Genomic DNA, 23386 nt, shown 5'->3' on the forward strand with positions numbered 1-23386 from the left:
AATTCTAGCAAAAATTACCTCCAATGAAATCAAAGCCATTTAGTGAAACAGAATTGCTTCTATTATTTCGAGTTTAATGCAAACAAATACAATTCTATTTTTTAATAAATTTGATTGAAATTTGGCCAATTTTTCGTGTATCCCGGGCCGCTAGAGGATATAATGATCGTGGCATTTTCTATATAAATTAAGCTTTCTAGAAATTTACACATAAAAATATTTTAAATTACGCTATCAAAGACAACTTTGTACCGCTTTGAAAATCATAATCAGGAACATTACTATATTTTAGAAACAATTGGTTCAGAAGTCGGAAACGCGCATGTGACACCCTTAATATAGCAACATCCATAGACTACGAAAACCACTTAGTGTTGCTTGTTAGTCTCCATACGCTACGGTGGCCAAAATCGAGAAAACAACTGTCTAAAAATTGAATTTAGCGCGGAGCAAGTACCAGGGCCTCATGAGTTACGAGAAGGTGTCGTTGACCAGCCCGCCGGGCCGCGGCGGCCGGGGCGCTATATTTATGTTTACATTTCAACAGACTTTAACAAGTCTTCTTTTCCCCAGGTATCATGGTTCGTGAACAACGAGGAGGTGTTCCCCGACAATCGGCTCCGCTTCGTGACGTCAGACATCGACACCGTGTTCTACAACTCGTCGGCCAAGAGATCCGACACGGGACCGTACACCATCCAGCTATTGAACAGCGAGGGCTCGGATAGCGCGACTTGCAGGGTAAGTTGACCAACTGAACTTAATTCATCATCATCTCAGCCATAAGACGTCCACTGCTGAACATAGGCCTCTCCCTTGGACCTCCATTCGTACCGGTTGGAGGCGACCTGCGTCCAGCGTCCTCCGGCGACCTTAACAAGGTCGTCTGTCCATCTTGTGGGTGAACTGAACTTAATTAATGACCGTAATTATGCAGAAAACGACCAAAAACAATATTTTTTTCAATGTACCCCAAAGAAAGAGTCCCCAATCCGCATTGGGCTAGCGTGGGGACTATAGCCCAAGCCCTCTCGCGCATGAGAGGAGGCCTGTGCTCAGCAGTGGGTCGTATATAGGCTGAAATGATGATGAGAAAGCGACCAAAGTCTTAGGACCTACTGAGTTTGGGTGTAAGTCACTTTGACAAACATAAAAAATTGATCGCTTTCTACAGAACTACAGTCTAATATGAAAATATTTGTGATAATTTCAAAAGGGACGTGATTTGAAGTTTGAAGATTACACAACAACCATGTGGGGACAGCGCCGGCACGAACAATCAATAAATAATTGCATTTCATTAATAATGGCTCGTCTAAACAATACGTTTAGCAACAATGCCCCAACTGAATACAATGCGTTTAACGACTAATAAAACGTTTACCACGCATACGTTTAACATCATGTTGGTTAAGGCGCAATCAAGTGGGGAAATAAACAATATTAGGGAATTGCTTTTGACTATTGTTTTTTTAGAATGGATAGTTTTAAATAGAATGTGTTATATAAGTTTTGTTCCTTTTTAGTTGTGCAGTCGAAACTCATAGAGTTGCTCGTATTACCTAATAGTAGGAGAGATGTAAAGTCCAAGAAAAATTATTGCTTCGAATTTGACCTTTGAAGTGGACACCGCTGTACGGGTCCCTACATTATGCGGTAACTTTCGTTGTCAGAACATGGACGATTCTCTTACCACAATACATATGGCGCCATATAGCGGCATCTGTACTCTGTATCGTTAGGTATTTAAATAAAAGTAGACAAACAATTTGTATATTTTCGGGTAGTTATAACATTTATTGGTTAGCCGACCAAATACAAAACCACCTGGACCTGTCACTGAACGACCTGACTTTGACCTACATTATTTGATCATGTAATGTTTTCATCTATCCTCAACTGGCTTAAGTAGGAATTTGAGGGTAGATCTTGTTTACTTTTATTTAAATACCTAAAGATACAGAGATCTCATCTACATTGAGATATGGTATAACTCTTTGGGGCAACTCCGTAGATGTAGATAGAGCGTTTAAGGCACAAAAAAAGTGTATTCGAATATTGAGTCAAGTTGGATACCTAGAACCATGTAAGCCATTGTTTATTAAATTAAGAATATTACCATTACCATGTATATATATTAAGGAGTGTTGTCTATTAGTAAAACAGCACCCTCAATTCTTTAAAACCAGAGAGGAGGCCTATGGTTCAAATTCCAGATGGAAGCACAAGTTAACTCTGCCAAAATCCAACTTGGTATTATTTCAAAAAAATGTTTACTTTATGGCAATAAAAGTATATAATAAGTTACCTGATGACCTAAAAAACAAACCAACTACATTGTTCAAACATTATTTAGATTCTTACCTACTTAAGCATTGTTTTTATAGTGTAAAAGAATTTCTGGATCAAACTGATTAGCTTCACAGTTTAGCTGTTTGATTGTACCTAGTTATATTTTAATATATTGTGTAAACCAAAGATATAGATGTAAGAAATAGATATAAGAGAAAATATTTGTACACCGACTTCACGGTAGAATATGATGGAACTTGCATTCATTCTAATTTAAGATCACATCAATGTACCATATTCTGACAAATAAATACATTTCATTCATTCATTCATTCATTTCAGAGTATAGTTCAGCTGTCAACCCTAAGGCCGCGTAGGTCCAAGAAAATTCTTGGACCTCGTTTAGAATCAGGAACTTATTTGAAAGAAATCCCATTTACGACTATGAGATCTATGATATTGAGAATTAGAAACTCGAGCATATTTCTAAGACAGTTTTGCAATATTTTAACATATTATATTTTCTAGGTGTTGGTGGTAGACCGACCATCGCCGCCTGTAGGCCCGCTGGAGGCCTCAGACATTACTCCCGACACGTGCACACTCAGCTGGAAGCCGCCTCTGGACGACGGCGGCTGCCCCATCTCCAACTACATCGTCGAGAAGATGGACAACAACGGAGTAAGTAACCCTTAGTCAAGTGGAAGTAGAACAGTTAATTATTTTTTAGTATGTTATTGACACAATGATAAACTAGGTTTATAGGTCTTCCATTTATTCAAAATTAGCCATACATATTTTTTTTAAAGCGTAACCTATAAACCTAGAATATATCATGCAGAAGCGATCGACATCAAAATCATAGTGATGTGTTAAGATTTAATTAGCAGAAAACGTTTTCTCTCCCAAAATGGAAATTGTATGAAGAAAGTTACTTTTCTCAGTAGCTATCCCTCCCCTCCCTCACTCACTAGCCTCTTAAGTATAAGTCATAGACTAGGACTCCTCTAGACGGAGCTAAGAGCAATTATTTCATGAAACCGATGCTGCCAAAAATACAGGGGTGCGGGGGACGAGGTGACCGAGTCCCGTGCCGTGATTGGTCCGTTCAAAGACACGGGCGTCACACAAAGACACTTGACTCGAAAATGGAGTAAAACTACCGTATATTTGTGGCAGAGGGGGTAGCGCTACTATGCTCAGTCTGGAGGATGTTTTGTCTGTGGTATAAGTATACCAGTGACACAACTAAACCCCCCCTTTCTTTCAGGTGTGGCAGAAAATCTCATCGTTCGTGCGCAACTGTCACTACAACGTGATAGGTCTGGAACCGAACCGCAAATACACGTTCCGCGTCCGCGCTGAGAACCAGTATGGAGTCTCTGATCCGCTCGCCATGGACGACTACATTACTGCTAAGGTTTGTTATATTTTTAAAGATAAATATTCAGTATTCGTAATCTGTCAAACTTTGCCAAGAAAAAACTAAACTGGTTGGAAGACTACAAATTAATGAGGATGATGATATCCTGTTATCCCTCATTAGGGACATAGGGCGCTCGGAAGGGATTTCTATTTTTCGCGGTCCACCGCAGCCTCAATCAGCTCCGCCCAGCTTTTTATAAAAACAAAAAAAAATTACAGCTTCTGGGGCAGTATCATTGTTCTGCGACTATAATTCGAACTGAAATGAAAATATCTGAAAGTTTATGAATTAATTTAACTAGATGGATTAGTAACTTTTAGAACGAGTAGTTACTATTAAATTTAGCATTTTAATAACCCCATACGCTATATGCCACAAAAATCCATTTTATGCCAAAAATTCCTAACATCATTTTGAAAAAAAAACTGGTATCGATTTCTATCAAACATAACTAAGAACCACCGCGAGGAAACTCGCTTTCACGTAAAAAAACATCGGTATCGGTCCATCCGTTGGAGACATACGATGCCGCAGACAGACAGACATTGGCGTCAAGCTAAAACATCACTCTTATCGCGTCGGGCAGCATAAGCAGGCGTGGCTCATTCCGTGTTTTCGTCGCTTTGCTACAGGTAGCAAACAGTACATCCGTTCCACATCAATTTTGATGGCTAGCCATGCGTGGCGCTGTCACCACCTAGCGGCCATATATGTCATGATCGTAATAGACGCGTTTTGTTAGAGAGTGAGTCTTCTGTACCTAGTACTATTATTTATTCTGTGACATAAGCAAATTCTGTTGACCTCCAGTTCCCGTTCACGATCCCCGATCCGCCGGGCGCTCCGCGCGTCATCGACTGGGACGGCTCGACGGCGTCGCTCGTGTGGGACCGGCCGCGCTCCGACGGCGGCTCGCGCATCCAGGGCTACAAGCTCGAGTTCAGAGACGTCCGCGACAATGTCTGGAACAGCGCCGATTACCTCGTCAAGGACTGCAACTACCAGGTCAGTAGATTATACTGTTTAAGTATTATGTTTTCAGAAATTATTGTAAACTTGCGTAAAGTAAATCTTAAAACTAAATCTCTACCTCCAGGTAGACTGACATGCACCGGCTTCTGAAAATAGTTTAAAAATTAACTTTTATAGCTAAATTATATTTTTTATACCTCACTCAAAAAGTGGGCAGATACATAATTATAAGACCGCGTTACAATAGCGTTACGATAACATGTAATATTACCTATTTTGATCTAAATGTTGATAATTTTTATTAGGTATTCTTTGCCTTCCCTATGCCGCAAATCAGAAAAACCCCAAAAAAACAACAAAACCTATAATGCCATTAATCTACTGGGAAAATATACGATAGAATTAAAATAAATTGTTTCAAAAAGACCCTTTTCGACGAGTTATACGTAATATTGAAGGCATCCGTTACTTTCTGATGTACTTCTATAGGGTATCTTTATTCATTACCTATTATCTTTATCGCTAAAGCTGGTATTAAGATGTGATTTACCGTACATCTGCATTAAATCCCTATTTAACTAACATCCATTCATCTTCCAGGCATACAACCTCGAACCGGGATGCGAGTACGAGTTCCGCGTCCGCGCGAAGAACGCCGCTGGGTTCAGCAAGTACTCGGCCAGCTCGCAACGCTTCAAGGTCAAGCCCCGCTGCGGACCACCCGGACCTCCGAGGGCTCCTCGTGTCGTGCGCGTGGGCAAGAACTATGTGGACCTCAGCTGGGACCCGCCGGCGAACGATGGAGGTGAGTTTTGAGATGTTTGGTACTGGCGCAGTCAGTAGGATCATGTTATGAAAGCTTTAAACAACGCTAGAGCTCACCACGCTTCAATGTTAGGCCCTCACTTTATGAGCCTTTGGGGACTTTTAGCAGGATCGTGACCACGAATTGTTTAAATCTCAAATGGGACACCCCAGATAACGATAAGACCTAGTATTCTACCATCAACATTCAATCGAATTACTTATCGAAAAACATAATTTTTCTATTATTATAAACTGACCATTGATAAATCACAGTCTCGCCTGACGGGATTAGACAATGGGGTCTAATTTAAGACTGACTGGTATAGTAATATCATGAAATATCTGACTATAATTCAAGATTAAACTGATTAAATAAACGACGAGTAACAGAACTAAACATTTGTAAAAAGATGGCAACGAAATATGCTAATAAAATCTGTATAGTCAGCCAAGAAAGTGGTCTACCACTTTTCGACTATCACCTAATCGATAGAGTCGAAAAGTGGTAGACCACTTTCTTGGCTGACCATACCATACATATGAATACTTGTAAATCCGTTCCATATTCTGCAGGATCCCGCATCACGGGTTACATCATCGAGCGCCGCGACGTGGGCGACAGCGTGTGGGTGAAGTGCAACGACTACAATGTCGCCGACACCACGTTCACTGCGATGAAGCTTCTCGAGAAGGCGGATTACGAGTTCAGGATTATCGCCGTCAACAGTGCCGGTAAGCAAGACACACCCGATAGTACGAGGGGTGTTCAAAATATTCTCGGTATGAGAATGAAAACAAACAAGTACGAAAAGTTTGATATTTTTATTTTTCAATATACTCCCCCCCTATGTGCATCCACTTAAAAGATCGATCAATATTTTTTTTGAATCCCTCATAAAAATATTTTTATTCTTTGGTGTAAAAATGCTCCTCCACTCCCGCCCTCAATGCTTCATCGTCAGAAAAAAAAATTCCACGCAGATGCTTTTTAAGATTGGGGAACAAAAAGAAGTCGCTGGGGGCTAAGTCCGGACTATACGGTGGGTGAGTAGCAGTTTCAAACCCACATTCAACAATAGCTGCCTTGGCAATATGAGCAGTATGGACGGGGGCGTTGTCACGCAGAAGCAGATCACCTTTGGTTAACTTTCCTCGCCTCTTTTCTTTGATTGCATCCTTTAATTGACGTAGAATGTTAGTGTAGTACTGTCCTGTGATATTTACACCTTTTTCTTTATAATCGATTAATAATATTCCTTCACAATCCCAAAATATCGTGGCCATGACCTTGCCAGCTGAAGGGACGACCTTGAACTTCTTGGGATGAGCTGAACCCTTAATGTGCCACTGCATGGACTCTTGTTTACTCTCTGGATCATAATGATGAACCCAGGTTTCATCTCCAGTAACTATTCTTTGCAGCACCGCATCATCATTTTCACCGCACAGGTCAATAACATCGGAACAACACGCTACACGCATGTCTTTTTGAAGCTGAGTCAGCATTCGCGGAACCCATCTTGCACTTACTTTTGACATATTAAGATGGTCATGGATAATATCATGTACGATACCAATAGAAAGATTGGTTACTTGAGCTATAGATTTTACCTTCACTCGACCATCTTCCAATATAAGTTTTTCCACTTTATCAATATTTTCTTGTGAAGTAGCTACTACAGGCCGATCAGGTCTAGGGTCATCTTCAATACTCTCCCTTCCACGTTTAAATTCGCTTGACCACTTTTGAATGGTAGATAAAGAAGGAGCAGACTCACGGTAAACACAATCCATTTCCACTTTTATGGTTTTTTAATTTTTACCCTGTTTTGTCGAGAATCTTATGACGCATTGATGTTCTAATTTAGTTAACATTGTCAATTCGCACGTGATGTTCATGTTTGTTCAGCAATTGTAGAAAAACAAAAGAACATCTCGGTTCGAATTATACTTTTTTTTAATGTCAATGAATAAACCTTAGCGGCCAGTAACGAAAGAAATTTAAGAAGAGGTTGTAAGATATCATTACCGAGAATATTTTGAACGCCCCTCGTATCTTTGTATAAAGTTGCGAATCGTTTTTTGTAGCATGAGCGTAGAGAGCCATCTAAATATAAGTGAATTTGACACATATGACAAACAAGCCTAATAATTGAAGGGATGTTTACAAAAACAACATAACTGACTACACTGGTTGACACCTGAAACGATTAACAATGTTCTTAAAAAAGTGTCAACCGCTCTAAGCAGTTATGTTGTTTTTGTAAACATCCCTTCAATTAGGAAAAATAAGTGTGTCAGAATTCAGTTGTGTTGTGTGAGTAAGTTCTTTTTTGTAACTGAAGTAGCCTTTTGTAGAAGGTTTTTACAGTCAATGTTTTTCTTTCTCCTTTCTTTCTATCAATTTTTATATTGAGGGAAAAATTTTACTCGTTAGTATAACGTTCGAAAGTTAGATCCAATCTTGAATTTGCAAAACAGGAGTTATTTGAAATCATATCGTTTCAACATTTGTATAATTTTCTCAGGAAAATCCGAGCCATCATCATGCACAACACCGGTCCGCACTGGCGAAGAGATCGGAGGCACGAAGCCCGAATGGGTGAAGATGATGCCCCCGCATATGTGCGCGCCGTTGGGCAGACCGTTCACTATTGAATGCGTCGCTACTGGCAACCCGATGCCTACTGGCAGATGGCTGAGGAACGGCAGAGAAGTCGTGCTAGGAACCAGGTAAGAACATATGTGGTTAGCTATAGGTCGGAGGCACAAAGCCTGCATGGGTAATGATGCCCCCAGATATGTGTGCGCCGTCGGGCAGACCATTCATCATTGAATGCGACGCTACTGGCAACCCGATGCCTACTGGCAGATGGCTTAGGAACGGCAGAGAAGTCGTGCTAGGAATCAGGTAAGAACATTGTGGTTAGCTGTAGGTCTGAGGCACGAAGCCCGAAGGGGTAATGATGCCCCCGCATATGTGCGCGCCGTTGGGCAGACCGTTCACTATGGAATGCGTCGCTACTGGCAACCCGATGCCTACTGGCAGATGGCTGATGAACGGTAGAGAAGTCGTGCTAAGAACCAGGTAAGAACATATGTGGTTAGCTATAGGTCGGAGGCACGAAGCCTGCATGGGTAATGATGCCCCCGGATATGTGTGCGCCGTCGGGCAGACCATTCATCATTGAATGCGACGCTACTGGCAACCCGATGCCTACTGGCAGATGGCTTAGGAACGGCAGAGAAGTCGTGCTAGGAATCAGGTAAGAACATTGTGGTTAGCTGTAGGTCTGAGGCACGAAGCCCGAAGGGGTAATGATGACCCGCATATGTGCGCGCCGTTGGGCAGACCGTTCACTATTGAATGCGTCGCTACTGGCAACCCGATGCCTACTGGCAGATGGCTGAGGAACGGCAGAGAAGTCGTGCTAAGAACCAGGTAAGAACATATGTGGTTAGGTGTAGATCGGACGCACGAAGCCCGAATATGTGAAGATGATGCCCCCGCACATGTGCGCGCCGTTGGGCAGACCGTTCACCATTGAAAGCGTTGCTACTGGCAACCCGATATCTACTGGCAGATGGCTGAGGAACGGCAGAGAAGTCGTGCTAGGAACCAGGTAAGATATATCTATTTGTAGGCAGAAAATCTCTATCTAAACGGTTTTCATGAATGGAGATCTGAAGTAGGTATTTTAAGTCGAATAAAATGGGTTGGGAGTTGTTTATATGTAACTGATATTTGAAACTCGATAGCGCGTTGTAGAACGTACGAGTAAAATCATCTAAGACGCACTAGTGCCATCTGCTGGTTGTGTTACGATATATTTGGCCACTTCTGCCGTCACTATAGTTCGTTCTTTTAGCATTAGAAAGAAGGTAATAGCGGAAGCAGTTATAAAGTTGACCCAAAATTTTTTTATTAAGCTATGAGCTTCATCACATATGTTCCTTGAGTAATTCTAAGCATTTCAAGCCTGGGAGCCAATAAGAAATGTGTGTCTACTCGGATTTGTAATGGATTCAAACTTTCAACCCCTTTTTAACCCTGTTAGGGGATGAATTTTACAAAACGCTGAAATTACTTTTCCTGTCTTTTAATAATATCCCCAAATACAAAGATTCAAGTCCCGCGTTCGAAAATTTTTTTGATATCCATACAAACTTTCAACTCCTTTTTCACCACCTTAGGGGATGAATTTTCAAAAACGCTGAAATTAGTTTTCTTGTATTTTAATAATATATCGTTTTACGAAGTTTCAAATTCCTAGCTTAAAATAAAACTTGAACCCCATACAAACTTTCATCCCCTTTTTAACCCCCTTAGGGGTTGAATTTCTCAAAATCGCTTCTTATCTCTTGTACACTTTATAAATGTAATCTAGTGTGCAAATTTCAACTTTCTATCTTTTGTAGTTTCGGCTCCGCGTAGCAAAAATCTCCAACCAAATTTTTCACCTTTTTACGTTTTTCTTGTAAAATTACTATGAAATTGAAAAAACAAATATCAGCAATGAATTCTACGTCTTTGGTTTATACGAAAATGATACCAAACTTGCCCTAGTACCCACCAGGATCAGAGTAGATTTTTTTTAAAGATGACGGATGGCGGCCGTCTTTGTACCCCACCCTCCCCCCCACTTCACGCTAGAAATGCTTAGAATTACTCAAATATCAGATGTGATGAAGCTCATAGCTTAATAAAATTTTTTTGGGTCATGTATGGCAGCGTTACATAACTGACTCCAGTATAAGCGATCTTGTCATGTTTATGTCTTTTAATTGAGAAACGCTTTTTAAAAATCAGTAACTATTACTTACGAAAGCAGAAGAATATACATGATCGTATTAGATTCATAATAGTTACATATTTGCCGTGACCTGTTTTTAAAACGTGTGTATAATAAAAAGACACATCAAGATTGTTTACCTTGTTTCTAATGCTAAAAAAACGAACTATAGTTCACTAATACCTATTTGATGCTAACTATACAGTGTACAATTACAATGAACAAATTTTGTTTATTAAACCCTTCCTTTGCATAAACTTGCAGTATCACCACAGCTTAATACCCTCTTATTTGGTTTCAGATTCATCGCAGAGTCCCGCGAGGGCGTGCTCAAACTGAACATCACGGAGGCCGCGGACGCGGACGAGGGTGACTACACGTGCGAGGCCGTCAACAATATCGGCTTCATCTACTGCACTGGTCACCTTAAGATTGGAAGTGAGTATTAAAATGCCTAAACGGCCAGTTAGCAAATATTTCATGTCCCGTGGCTTTCTTGTAAATTAAATAGCATATAGCAACCGTGCGCGTTGAGGGGTCTTCCGTATTATGCCTTAAAAGTAAACACTCTTCACGTCAATAAGTAGGTACTGCTTCCATGGTCAGAAACTTAAATTTGACATAACACCAATAAACAAGAGGCCACTGTGCTGCCCTTACGCACGCTGCTTATAAGACTGTAACTAGTAAAAGATTGACTTATCCACCACATTGGCCACGGCCAAGCGCTTTTAATGGTGAACTCTGCTTCGTCACTCACGTCTTCATGAGAAATTAAACTTCGGAAACAGATAATTATTATAAGCTAATTATATGCTTGGATTTTCAAGAATAATAGACAATACAACATGTAATGTGTTATAAGTAGGTACTAAATCTAATGATTTTCCCCCCCAGACCCACCGCGCATCACCCGCATGCCGGGCGACCTCCACCTCCCTGAGCACGACAACACCAAGATCAAGATCCTCTACACCGGCGACCAGCCAGCCGACGTCACGCTCACCAAAGATGGCCGCGCCGTCAAGGAGTCGCCGCATCTCAAGTTCACCGTGTTCGATGACTATATCCTTATATTTATCAAGGATATCAGCAAGGATGATATGGGTAAGTTGCTTGTGTAATTTTATATGGAAAACACTAGGTTGCAATGGCAGGGTCGCCATGTGTGACGTAAAATTACTGCTTGTTTTGGTAAGAATCATACAAATTAGCGTCAATGGCGACACATTAGACACATCTACATATACTCCCCGAGCACGTCAACACCAAGATCAAGATCTTGTACACCGGCGACCAGCCCGCTGACGTCACGCTCACCAAAGATGGCCACGCCGTCAAGGAGTCTCCGCATCTCAAGTTTACTGTCTTCGATGATTATATCCTTATATTTATCAAGGATATCAGCAAGGATGATATGGGTAAGTTACTTGTTTAAATGTAAAACACCATGTTGCATTGGCAGGGTCGCCATGTGACGTAAAAATAAGAACAACTTGTGTGTACTGAGGTAAGGATTTATTCTTATTACATGATACTGACGTTACGATATAATGTAAGGACACTAACAAATACATATATCTTAACTAACTTCAGTAGCATTCATTTTGATGGTCGCTTATTATAATACTAGGTTTTTTTTCGTTTGATAATATTTTATATCTAAGATCAAATAAAACTCTTCCTGTCTTAATACCCTTAGAAAAATCAAAGCATATCCTGTACAAGCGCAACGTTGTTGAAATGCTCCTTCAACAAAGAATACTATCCAGAGTTATTTTATCTTCATACAGGATTTTTCTATAAAAATTACATAAAACCTTTTTTTTCCTTCCCAGGCACATACAAGATCACCATCAAGAACAACTCCGGCGAGACATCAGACTCGTTCTCAGTCACCGTCACCGGCCTGCCCGGACCTCCTCAGGATCTCGTGCCAAGCGATGTTACCAAGCATTCGTGCACTCTCACTTGGAGGCCGCCGAGCTACGATGGCGGCATGCCCGTTACGCACTACGTCGTCGAGCGTAACGATACCTCTGGTAAGTTGTGTACTTGAGTCAATAGCGAGATATTTGTCACCGTCACCGGCCTGCCCGGGCCTCCTAAGGACCTCGTGCCAAGCGATGTTACCAAGCATTCGTGCACTCTCACTTGGAGGCCGCCGAGCTACGATGGCGGCATGCCCGTTACGCACTACGTCGTCGAGCGTAACGATACCTCTGGTAAGTTGTGTACTAGAGTCAATAGCGAGATATTTGTACCGTCACCGGCCTGCCCGGGCCTCCTAAGGACCTCGTGCCAAGCGATGTTACCAAGCATTCGTGCACTCTCACCTGGAGGCCGCCGAGCTACGATGGCGGCATGCCCGTTACGCACTACGTCGTCGAGCGTAACGATACCTCTGGTAAATATCATACAAATTAGTCACTAGCGAGATATAATGTGTGGGTTTTCTGAAGTTTTTATACAATAAGAACATATACTTTTATAACTAACACGGGACTTAATCGCGTAATATTACGCGTGTTTAAGTTTACGCGTAGTTTACCGTGTTAGTTATAAAAGTAGGAGTGAAAATCGTGTTAGTTTAAATCAATAAGAACACATTCATAACTAAATTATCTTTAAAAAAAACATTAGAAGAGATTATACGTTGCTAAACTTTCCCTTTTCTTTTCACTTTCCCATTTATATTTGTAGCAACCCAACAAACTAGGCAGCGTCATTCTCTTTAATAATTCCCATTCTAACCCTAAAAATTTTGTACAGGAACCGCCTGGATCACAATCGCGTCCTCAGTCCGAGACACGCGTTTCACCGTCCAGGGTCTCACGGAGGGCCAAGAGTACAACTTCAGGGTCCACGCCGCCAACGAGAACGGACAAGGACCCGCCTGCGATGCCGCTAACCCGATTAGGGTGAGTAAATTTTCGTCTATCCTCGTGCCGCCTAATGTACATTAGGATGTACTTCTTCTTCTTGATCGGGACACTCTTGACAGAGCGGTCGTGGTCATCATTGGAAGTCTCCCTTTGTGACACGTTTGACGGCTCGCCTCCACTCCTCCTTGACGGCTGCGCGTTTAGCGCATTCGTGCAAGGGGCCGTCCATTGCTGCCTTTATTTGGTCCGTCCACCTCATGGGCGACCTTCCTCGCGCTCGGGTACCTTCTACTCTGCCCTGCACTACCAGTCGCTCTATGGACACATCTCCACGTCGAGAAACGTGTCCAAAGAAAGTGAGGATGCGAGCTTGAACGATGGAGGATAGACGCTGCTTGATGCCGAGCTCTTGGAGTATGGAGACGTTGGTGCGGTGTTCGGTCCACGATACTCCAAGCATTCTTCGCCAGCACCACATTTCCAGGGCATCCACCCTCTTCCTCTCACTCTCCCGCAGGGTCCACGTCTCAGCGGCGTAGAGAAATATGGGGAATACGAGTGCTCTAACGAGCCGGATTTTTGTGGATTTTGTGATGTTACGATTCCGCCATATTTTTCGTAACTTGTCCATAGCGCTTCTAGTAATTGCCATACGACGTTTGATCTCGTCTACACATCCTCCGTTGTTGGAAATCAGAGCTCCCAGATATACATATGATTTTACAACGTCACAATTCGCTATGTGTGTGACTTCGGGCGAATTGTCGTTGACACGATCGATAATCATTATCTTGGTCTTACTGCGGTTGATCTTTAAACCAAATTCCAGGCTAACCCTCTCCATTCTGAGTAGCAGATCCTCCATATAGCCAGCACCAGTAGCGAATAAGGTGGTATCATCCGCGTAACGGAGGTTTGAGATCTTTAGTCCTCCGATTGCAACTCCGTCGGTCCAGTCTTCAAGGGCAGTTCTCATGATGAGCTCCGTGTAGATGTTAAACAGGAGTGGAGATATGATACATTAGGATGTACACTCAGTTTCAATAGAATGTCAACCTTAATTTTTTTTAAAGTAGGTAGCATTTCATTTGTCTCGTCAAATTTTCATGTAAATGAAATTCAACCCAGTTGAAAATACAACAAGATTCTAACTTCCTTGGCTATAATTTTGTATGGAGGACGGCACGAGGCTATAATAGTTTGATAAAGTGGCTGTGGTTATGATCCGACTTTGCCTCGACTCGTAGCGTCGGCCTAGGCTGCCAAAACGATCACTATACATACCTCAGTCATATTAGGAATTACTGGCCTTGTGTACATAAAATAGCATCGCTTTACAGATATAAGTGCGTAATTATTTGCCATCGTATTTTTACGGAAACGTACAAACATGTCTTGCTATTTCAGTCAGTCTCGGTACAAAAAGTATTGAGGTTGACTGAAGTAGCATGACAAATACGAACGTGTCGTGACGTGACGCTTCATCTGTATATCACAATCGGCTGGCCAGTCCCTATTTCTTTCCAGGGTAATGTACTTATAATTAATACCGTACAACTACAGTACTATTGTCGCGAAATGCATGATGTATTTACGTTTATTTTTTGACAGGCTAAGGCACCGTTCGACCCACCGTCTGCGCCCGGCATCCCCAAGATCAAGGAGGTCGGAGGAGACTTCGTGCACCTCGAATGGGAGAAGCCCGAGAGCGATGGAGGCGCTAGGATCCAAGGTAAGCGTTTATATTGAACAGGCTAAGGCACCGTTCGACCCACCGTCTACGCCCGGCATCCCCAAGATCAAGGAGGTCGGAGGAGACTTCGTGCACCTTGAATGGGAGAAGTAAATGTTACATAAAATAGACAAATCCACCAGTAGAGTGGAAAATAAAAGAAAAAGGAGTAAGGTTGTAATTAATTAATTTAATGACACTATTTCTTTAATTTCCAGGTTACTGGATCGACAAACGCGAGGTCGGCAATTCGACCTGGCAGCGCGTGAACCCGACGCTGTGTCTACCGAACCAGTACAACTGCTCCAACCTGATCGAGGGTCGTCAGTACGAGTTCAGGGTCACCGCTGTCAACGAGGCCGGGCCCAGCCCGCCGTCCACCGCCAGCCAGGAGGTCAAGGTCGTGGACCCGAGAGGTGAGCTTCAGAATCAAATTATATTATGTGTTCCGTTTCTACGTCCGAGATCTTCATTGAGAGAGTAACGCCTCCGGTGACCGATAGATGCCGCTAGCGTCTATGTAGTCGCTCCGTCCCACGCCGTGACGTAGTTCCGCTTCCCCTCCCCGCCAACCGTGGCTCGCTTCCCGCGACTCGCCGCCGCCGTGACATTGTTTCGTTAACCGTCTTGACCGATGGTCCACAATTATCTTTTTGCGTACATTTTTGCAGCATGGTGCCACAAATTTTTCTTCATAATGGGGTAGCACTTTGTCATGTGGATTTAAGATTACCTTTGAAATATATTCTGAATATATACATACCTTTAAACGAGCAATTCTTGTTTATTTATTTATATTTCGGCGATCTACCGAAACGGCCCTAACGATTTCGATGAAATTTGCTATATGGGGGTTTTCGGGGGCTATAAATCGATCTAGCTAGGTGTTATCCCTGGGAAAACCCGCATTTTTGAATTTTTATATATCTCCCAGATATTCGCTATTATCAAAGACGTATGTAACTTCGTATAAGATGAATAAAGTCTAAGAAAAAAACGTGCCTCGGAAATCAAGAATAAGTCATTCTCGGATAGATGTCGCACACACCTTTAGCCTATTCTCTGCTAGATGGCGTCACGACACCGTTTCATATTTAACAATTTTAACACATAGATATCAGTGAAAGAACATGGGTCAAAATGATATAAAAATAATAAAATCATTTATCCATATATACCTATTAATTTTTATGATAATTTTATACGTGTTTATTTTGAGTTATAGTCGTGTGTCGATAGATGGCAGTAAATTTACAGTGACTACAACATTTACTATGACAGGGCCCCCTCTATACTAGGTATCTATTCTTTTTGCTATTATTAAACGTAAAAATAAAACAAACCAACCAAGCCTCAAGCCTTCTTGAGCTTACTGTGGAACTTAGTCAATCTGTGTAAGAATGTCCTATAATATTTTTTATTTATTTATTTATTTAAACGTATAGTGAAACGTGAACCTGTTTCCAGCTCCCACTCCGCCGGAGATCGTGAAGCCGCTGAAGAACGCCAACTGCATCCAGTACCACAACGCCAAATTCACTTGCACCATAACTGGCTTCCCCAAACCGAACATCACGTGGTACAAGGGTGAGTACTTTCAAAGTTACATCAGTTAAAAATTCCGTTTTTTCGTATAAATAGTGTTTAGATTTTATTTTTAAAAATACATTGAGTATGTTAATCTTTAAGGTATTTGTAATATGGGCCTTGTTGTCTGATTTAAATATTTAAATAAATAAGTTGAATAAATAAGTAAAAATATATGTACGTTAGGTTTGACGTAAATGCCCCTTTAGCAAAAAAAGTGCTTCATCCAATAAGTTTCTTAATCTTGATTTAATTTCTTGTAGCTAAATATTACTCCAGTTAAATAAGCTTTCTACCTAAAATACCTGTTGTTTGCCTGCCTTTTGATTCGCCGACTGAAATAGATTTACGGATTGTAAATTGTCTATATGCTCAATCAACTCACAGTATAGTGCGTAGTTTTGTAACAGAGCCCGGCGGCTAATCCTATTGCCTATTGTTAAGTAAAACCGCACGTGCTACTTACCTGCAAAAAAAGGGTCATACTCATTCTATTTGGCACCTGAGCGCGGGCTAGTCCAACGCTCAAAAAACCAGTGTAGGTGCGCTCTCCGATAACGCGCCTTTGTTACGCATCTCGATGACACATTTTAGACGGGTTCTGTAGTGTTCGACTCGCCGGCACTCAGTAACCGAATTACGCAGGTTTTTATGCAGGTGGTTTGTGGCACGTGGCACGAGCGGTTTTACTTAACAATAGACAATAGGATTAGCTCGGGCTCAGTTACAAAACTACGCACTATCTAAATTTCACTTTATCGATTTGATCTGAAAGGCATAATATGATTAATATGAACTCGTAACAATGTCATTTTCACCACACCAGCTCGGAAAAGCTTACTTTGCACTTCAAAAACTGATAGCAAAGTTGCATTTTATTCTCATGTGAGGCAAAGTAATCAAATGCAAATATAGAGTTGTTTTCTTCTGTTTGCTGGTAGAATTGACTTTTAAATGATGATTTTGGATGATAAATATTGAATTACATTCATTTGGATTTGATTTGGTTTCATTTTGTTTGATATTTTACATTTAATATTTGCTTCGGTTTGGTGTGGTGAAAAATTTTTGAAACCCTCGCAACGCTCAAGATTCCATTTGCCCCCTTGAAAAACAAATAACTATTGTTTTATAATTCCAGGCGCCCGTGAGATAACCAACGGTCCCCGCCACCGCATCTGGAGCGAGGGCGACAACCACTTCCTGACGGTCGTGGACGTTTTCGGAGAGGATGCGGACTCGTACGTGTGCCGCGCTGTTAACAAGGCCGGCGTGAAGAGCACGAAGGCTGAACTGCTTATTATGAGTGAGTATTTTCACTTGATGGTCTCATCGGAAGATCAGCGCTGGAAGTCGCCAGCAACCATAGACTAGGAATCCTCTAGACCGAGTTTAGAGCAATTATTTCATGCCGATGATGCCAAAAATGCGGGGGTGTGCGGGACGAGGTGAACGAAGTCCCGTGCCGTGATTGGTCCGTTCAAAGACACGGACGTCACACAAAGACACTTTTCGACTTGAACATGGAGTGAAATTACCGTATGCGTGGCAGAGGAGGTAGCGCGACTATGCTCGGTCTGGAGGATGTTTTGTCTGTGCCAGCAACATGCTGAGATGGGGCCATTCCGAGACACTTGATTTTTCGCTATGTTTTTTCTATGTATGTCTATTGTCTGTGTGTTCACGAATAAAAATCTACTCTATTCTATTATACGAAAGAAAAGCCTAAGTTAAATAAGCCTTCAGGAGCCAGCATATTTTGAGCGTAATTTCGCTTCTCTAGTCGGCAATGACGTCTGCACACAGTGCAAGTAGCTTGCGCAAGTTGAGGCCCTTGTATATCTGGAGTGAAGGCGATATCCACTTCCTGACCGTTGTGGATGTGTTCGGTGAAAACGTGGACTTATATGTGTTAATAAAGCCGGCGTTAAGAGCACGAAGGCTGAGCTGCTTATTATGAGTGAGTATTCCTCTTAGAAGCCCTTGCATTAAGCAATAATCACTTCATCTGCAGTTGATAGTAGTATTTGCACTCAGTGCAAGTGACTTGCGTAAATTGAGGCACTTGCGTAGGTACTAATAGGTACGCATGTAGTGTGAGCTATCCACGCAAGTAAGGGCTGATGTAGACGATATGACAACTCGCATGCGAGTTTCATACCATTGCGGGTTTTGAATGGTCGGTTGAATTGCACGTAACCAACAGTTCGCAATGGAGCTAAAATCGCATGCGAGTTCACGCGCCATCTAAATCAGCCACAACTCTCACGATCTGTGTGTCTGTAGCACAAATTAAAGGTGGGGTCCGCCAGCTTCAGTTACATTCCATTGTAGAAACCCGATCAAAGCTCCTTTTTTGCATCAAGTATGTAAGGTCCCCCGTGCCTTTACTTACTTAAGTTAGGTACATGTACCTTTTGCCTTGCGCTAATAGCGAACACGAATTAATAAAGTCATCGATTTCAAAATAGACGACGCATATGCAAATACTAATTCTAAACTGTTTAGAGGACAATGGTTTCACTCACTTGAATTTTTAGTCGCTATTGGCGACATGTTTCGGGTCCTTCGGGGGTCCTTCCTCAGGGTCGAGTACTCGCCACAACTGTTTAAAATATGTCTCACGTAATTTTAATATTGAATACTAATTCTATTTCTTCTCATTTCAGCCGCACCTAAACTGAACGTGCCACCTCGCTTCCGCGACACCGCCTACTTCGACAAGGGTGAGAACGTGGTGATCAAGATTCCGTTCACCGGTCACCCCGTGCCCAAGATCACGTGGGTGCGCGAGGGAGAGACCATCGAGTCTGGACACCACTACCATGTGGAAAGGAAAGGTGAGGAACTATTAGAAATCACTCTTTGGATGGATATGAAAATTTACGACAAAAATGTTGAACAAAAGGCACTACGACCACAAAATAAATAATAGTACTAGGTACATAAGACTCACTCTCTAACAAAACGCGTCTGTTACGATCAGGACAGATATGGCCGCTAGGTGGCGACAGCGCCACGCGCGGCTTATGGTAAACCCCAAAATTGGGGTCAAACGGATGTACTTTTAGCTACCTGTAGCCTGCGATCATATATAACCATGGATACCGACTTTAGGAAAGTTACCGTTCAAATTCTCGGGCCAAATTAGCACACATACACAATTACGCCTACATTCAAATAAGACGACGCGTTTACAGAGCCTGTAATCAAAGCTGGTAAACGAAATAATAGTCATCTTTATTACACTAATGGTACATAGCTAAGTGTAGATGAAATGCATATAATGTCAATAACTACCAATCAGCGACATTAATCCGCTAATAACCTTCTTGCTGTACGTACTGGCCGCTGAGAGTTCGCGGTTCATATTTGATTAGAATATGACTTGGACAGGGACAGGTTTATGCCATACATTGAAAAACCAGTCAAATAATTCACGTATAATAATTTAATGCAGATTAAAAGATACCTAACTAGTTAAAATGTTGTTATGAAATGACAGACTAACTCAACATAAGTAAATATATCATTGTTGTATAAATGTATTCCGCTATAATAAGTATTTTGTATATTTTATTATCAATCTGTATGGCAGTGCGAATTCACGTTCAGGTATAGTCTGTCCGTTTTTCTAAGATCAAGTACGCCATAGTAAATGTATGGCGAACTTGATCTTAGAAATCGGACTGGCTATACAGTCTGCAAAATTTACACGGGTACACGAATCGGGTCAAAAATATTTGAATAGGAGGAGTCACAATAAATCCCCACTTTCAGTTCCAATGGAAATATTTTATATGTATATAGCCGGTCAAGCAAGTTTGTCAGTAGAAAAAGGTGCAAAATTAAAATTTTGTTTGGGACCACACCCGTTCGCGCGCTTACATTTTCTAAATTTGCCGCTCTTTTCTACTGACGGAAATGGCTTGAGAGAGAACCTAGATATATGTGACGGTAGAGGTTGGATTCGAATGATCAACATTTTCAGATAATGTGTGTATTTGTTAAATTAATTCAGTGGAAGTGTATCTACATATAGGAGACCGGGTATGATTATCTAACGAGTTGTATCTCATGAATAGAACATATTCTAGATATCTTTCCAGGCATCCACTTAATTTCATGTCTCTCTAATTGGACAGCTTTTTTCCATAGTTCTCTGCGAACAGCATCTTGTGGGAATCTGAATGGAAAGTAATGTAAAATGATAATATCAAATTTGATTATTAATTTGGAATAATTAGGTAGTTTTTTTACAGCTCCATCTCATGAAATAAAAAAGGAAAATACAAATCTGTAAGAAAGAATTCATTACTACATTTATTATTATATAGAAAATACCTAAACCAAGCACAAGTTAATAAAATAGTCTACTTCATTTGGCATAACACCATCCCTATTATCCTCGCAATTTAAAAAGTCGTATGTTATTATGAAAGTCGTATGCAGTTGTTACGTTTTAGCTTAGCACGGTAGTATTGAAAACAAATCGTCATGTTTATATTGTTTATTCCAAATTTTACTGAAGTTATCTGTTTACTACAAGTGAAAGTGATTCCACTATCCTTGGTATGAACTAAAATAACTTCTGCACCACTTCACGACACATGAAGACATTTTTAATTACAAAAAAACGTTGTTTTTATAAATCTATTTAGTCATCCGTCACTGACTGTCATCTCGGACGAACTGAAGTTGCGAATCGAATAGTTTGTAAGCACCGCCTACAATCAAATAGTTTACGTTGGGTCATAACTGAGCGGACATAATACTTCCATGTATATCAGTTCGCTGCCTGTAGCAAAGCGACGAAATGGCGGAGTGAGACACGCCTGCTAAGACGAGAATGAAAACGTGTCGCCCTAAAAACCCTTTGCCAAAAATCAAACGCTTCGCTTATCTATAATAAAGTAGTATAGTATGTGGTAAGAATATATTGTAAAGTTTGCAATGTTGTATAAGACCAAAGGAATTATTTTCTTCATTTTGAAGCACTAATCACCACATGCACCATCTTACTGACTCGGAGTGAATCGGTTATACCTGGAGTTATCATGGTTAGGTTAGGTTACAGTACAATTTAACACTGGGTTAACGGTTTAACCAAGGTGCAAGTGGTCCTTAGAGTCAAAAAGAATCATTATAAAAATAAAGAAGCATTTCTACGCCGATTAACAATAAAAAAAAACTGTTGGATATTGTTGCAGTATAGATTACACTTTTGTTCTCTGTTTCAGAACGTCACGCGATCCTGACGATACGCGACGCCAGCAAGATGGACTCTGGTCCATACAGAATCACCGCCGAGAACGAACTTGGATCAGACTCGGCCATCATCAACATTGAGATCAGTGGTAAGTAACTTTTACCTATTTATAAAAGTATTCTTACTTATGTCAAAAGTAGGTTATATTTTCTTGTAAAACTATTTAAGACCCGGGAAGATAGTTAAGTGTACCTTCTTATTTTGTTATGTGCCATTTTTAATCAAAAGTCGGTTGTCAGTAAGGTATCGTCTTGGGTCGTCCCATTCGTTTTTCGTCAAGTTCTTAAATTAGTCCTATTCTGCTTTCGTCACTCATTCTACATTGAAAGCCACCGACGATTGTGACGAATGTAGAATGGGTGACGAAAGCAGAATAGGACTAATTTAAGAAATTGACAAAAAACGAATGGGACGACCCAAGACGATACCGTCAGTAAGGCGCTAGTTCTATATAGCTTCAATTTTAAATCAACATTATCGACAACCGACAACCTTTTGGTTGAAACCGTCACACATATTAAAATTGACTCAAAAATTTGCATCATTAATGCAATAAAATAGTTACCAACGCTACTTTTTATGGACCAGACACCACTTGGGTGAAGGAATTCACGCTATCCTTGAAATGCAATGTAATGAAATGAAACATGAAATAAAATTGATTAATGTATGTGGAGAACGGATTACGTAATTATCCGTGTATTACACACAATACATTTGTTTACTTTTCCCTCAGACCGCCCCGACCCGCCGCGCTTCCCAGCCTGCGACAATATCGGCGTGGACTCCCTGGCTCTCAGCTGGAAGGCTCCAGTCTGGGACGGAGGCTCCGACATCACCAACTACCTGGTCGAGAAACGAGAGCACCCCATGTCCAGCTGGATACGCGTTGGAAATACCAGGTGATAATTTTGACTGTGAATTCATAATCATAGGCATACTCGTATTACATTATACACCCACCTAATCTAATGTAGCCTATATAATCATAAATCATTTATTTTTTGTGATAAACTAGTTTAACATACAAAAGTAACATGATAAGGTTAGACATACATAATTACATATTGGTTACCGCGAAATGGACTCGCCTCAGCATAATGCCGACCCGAGACTCGGCGCTGATCTTTCGGCGAGTCCATTTTTGAGGGCCACGATCGCAGCTGTACTGGACGGCCTCCTCGTACTGAACGCATAATATTGTCACTACTTTGAAAAAATCTCGTATCTCACACCGCTACTTAAAGTTAAAACGCAGTAACTCTGTATGCAACCCATACATAGTTACCACATTTATTTTTTGATTGACAGAACAAGAGACGAGTTTTTTTTTTAAGTAGTCACGATATCTCATCACCACTCCGAGGTCTCTAGGCGGTGAAACAAAGCTAAAATAGTGAGTGGATTCAAATGAGAAGACATTATTGTTAAATGGGTGTCAGAATTGACTTTTAAGCGGAGGGCAACAATACAGACCCTTTTAGTTTGAGTACAATGTTATTGGGGATAGATATAGAGGGACAAATAACTTAACTTGCTTTGATAATATTCATTGACCACTCAAGGTGGTCTCCTATTAGTCTAACTACAATGTTTGACGTTATTGGGGCTATCCCCAATCTA

General features: G+C 41.2%; 1 protein-coding gene across 1 annotated transcript in view; it reads left to right on the forward strand.

Annotated features, from left to right (window-relative positions):
- Positions 1–23386, forward strand: part of LOC134675453 (twitchin) — a 173758-nt gene that overhangs the window by 130139 nt on the left and 20233 nt on the right. Inside the window, 18 exon segments of the mRNA XM_063533722.1 lie at positions 574–741; positions 2821–2973; positions 3563–3712; positions 4529–4723; positions 5291–5495; positions 6071–6229; positions 8026–8230; positions 10592–10728; positions 11188–11397; positions 12129–12332; positions 13063–13211; positions 14787–14907; positions 15126–15323; positions 16375–16494; positions 17636–17800; positions 19164–19334; positions 21735–21851; positions 22500–22665. Coding sequence (XP_063389792.1) covers positions 574–741; positions 2821–2973; positions 3563–3712; positions 4529–4723; positions 5291–5495; positions 6071–6229; positions 8026–8230; positions 10592–10728; positions 11188–11397; positions 12129–12332; positions 13063–13211; positions 14787–14907; positions 15126–15323; positions 16375–16494; positions 17636–17800; positions 19164–19334; positions 21735–21851; positions 22500–22665 — 2993 coding nt within the window.

Source organism: Cydia fagiglandana, chromosome 22, assembly GCF_963556715.1.
Source record: "Cydia fagiglandana chromosome 22, ilCydFagi1.1, whole genome shotgun sequence".
In the NCBI taxonomy this organism is placed as follows: Eukaryota; Metazoa; Arthropoda; class Insecta; order Lepidoptera; family Tortricidae; genus Cydia; species Cydia fagiglandana.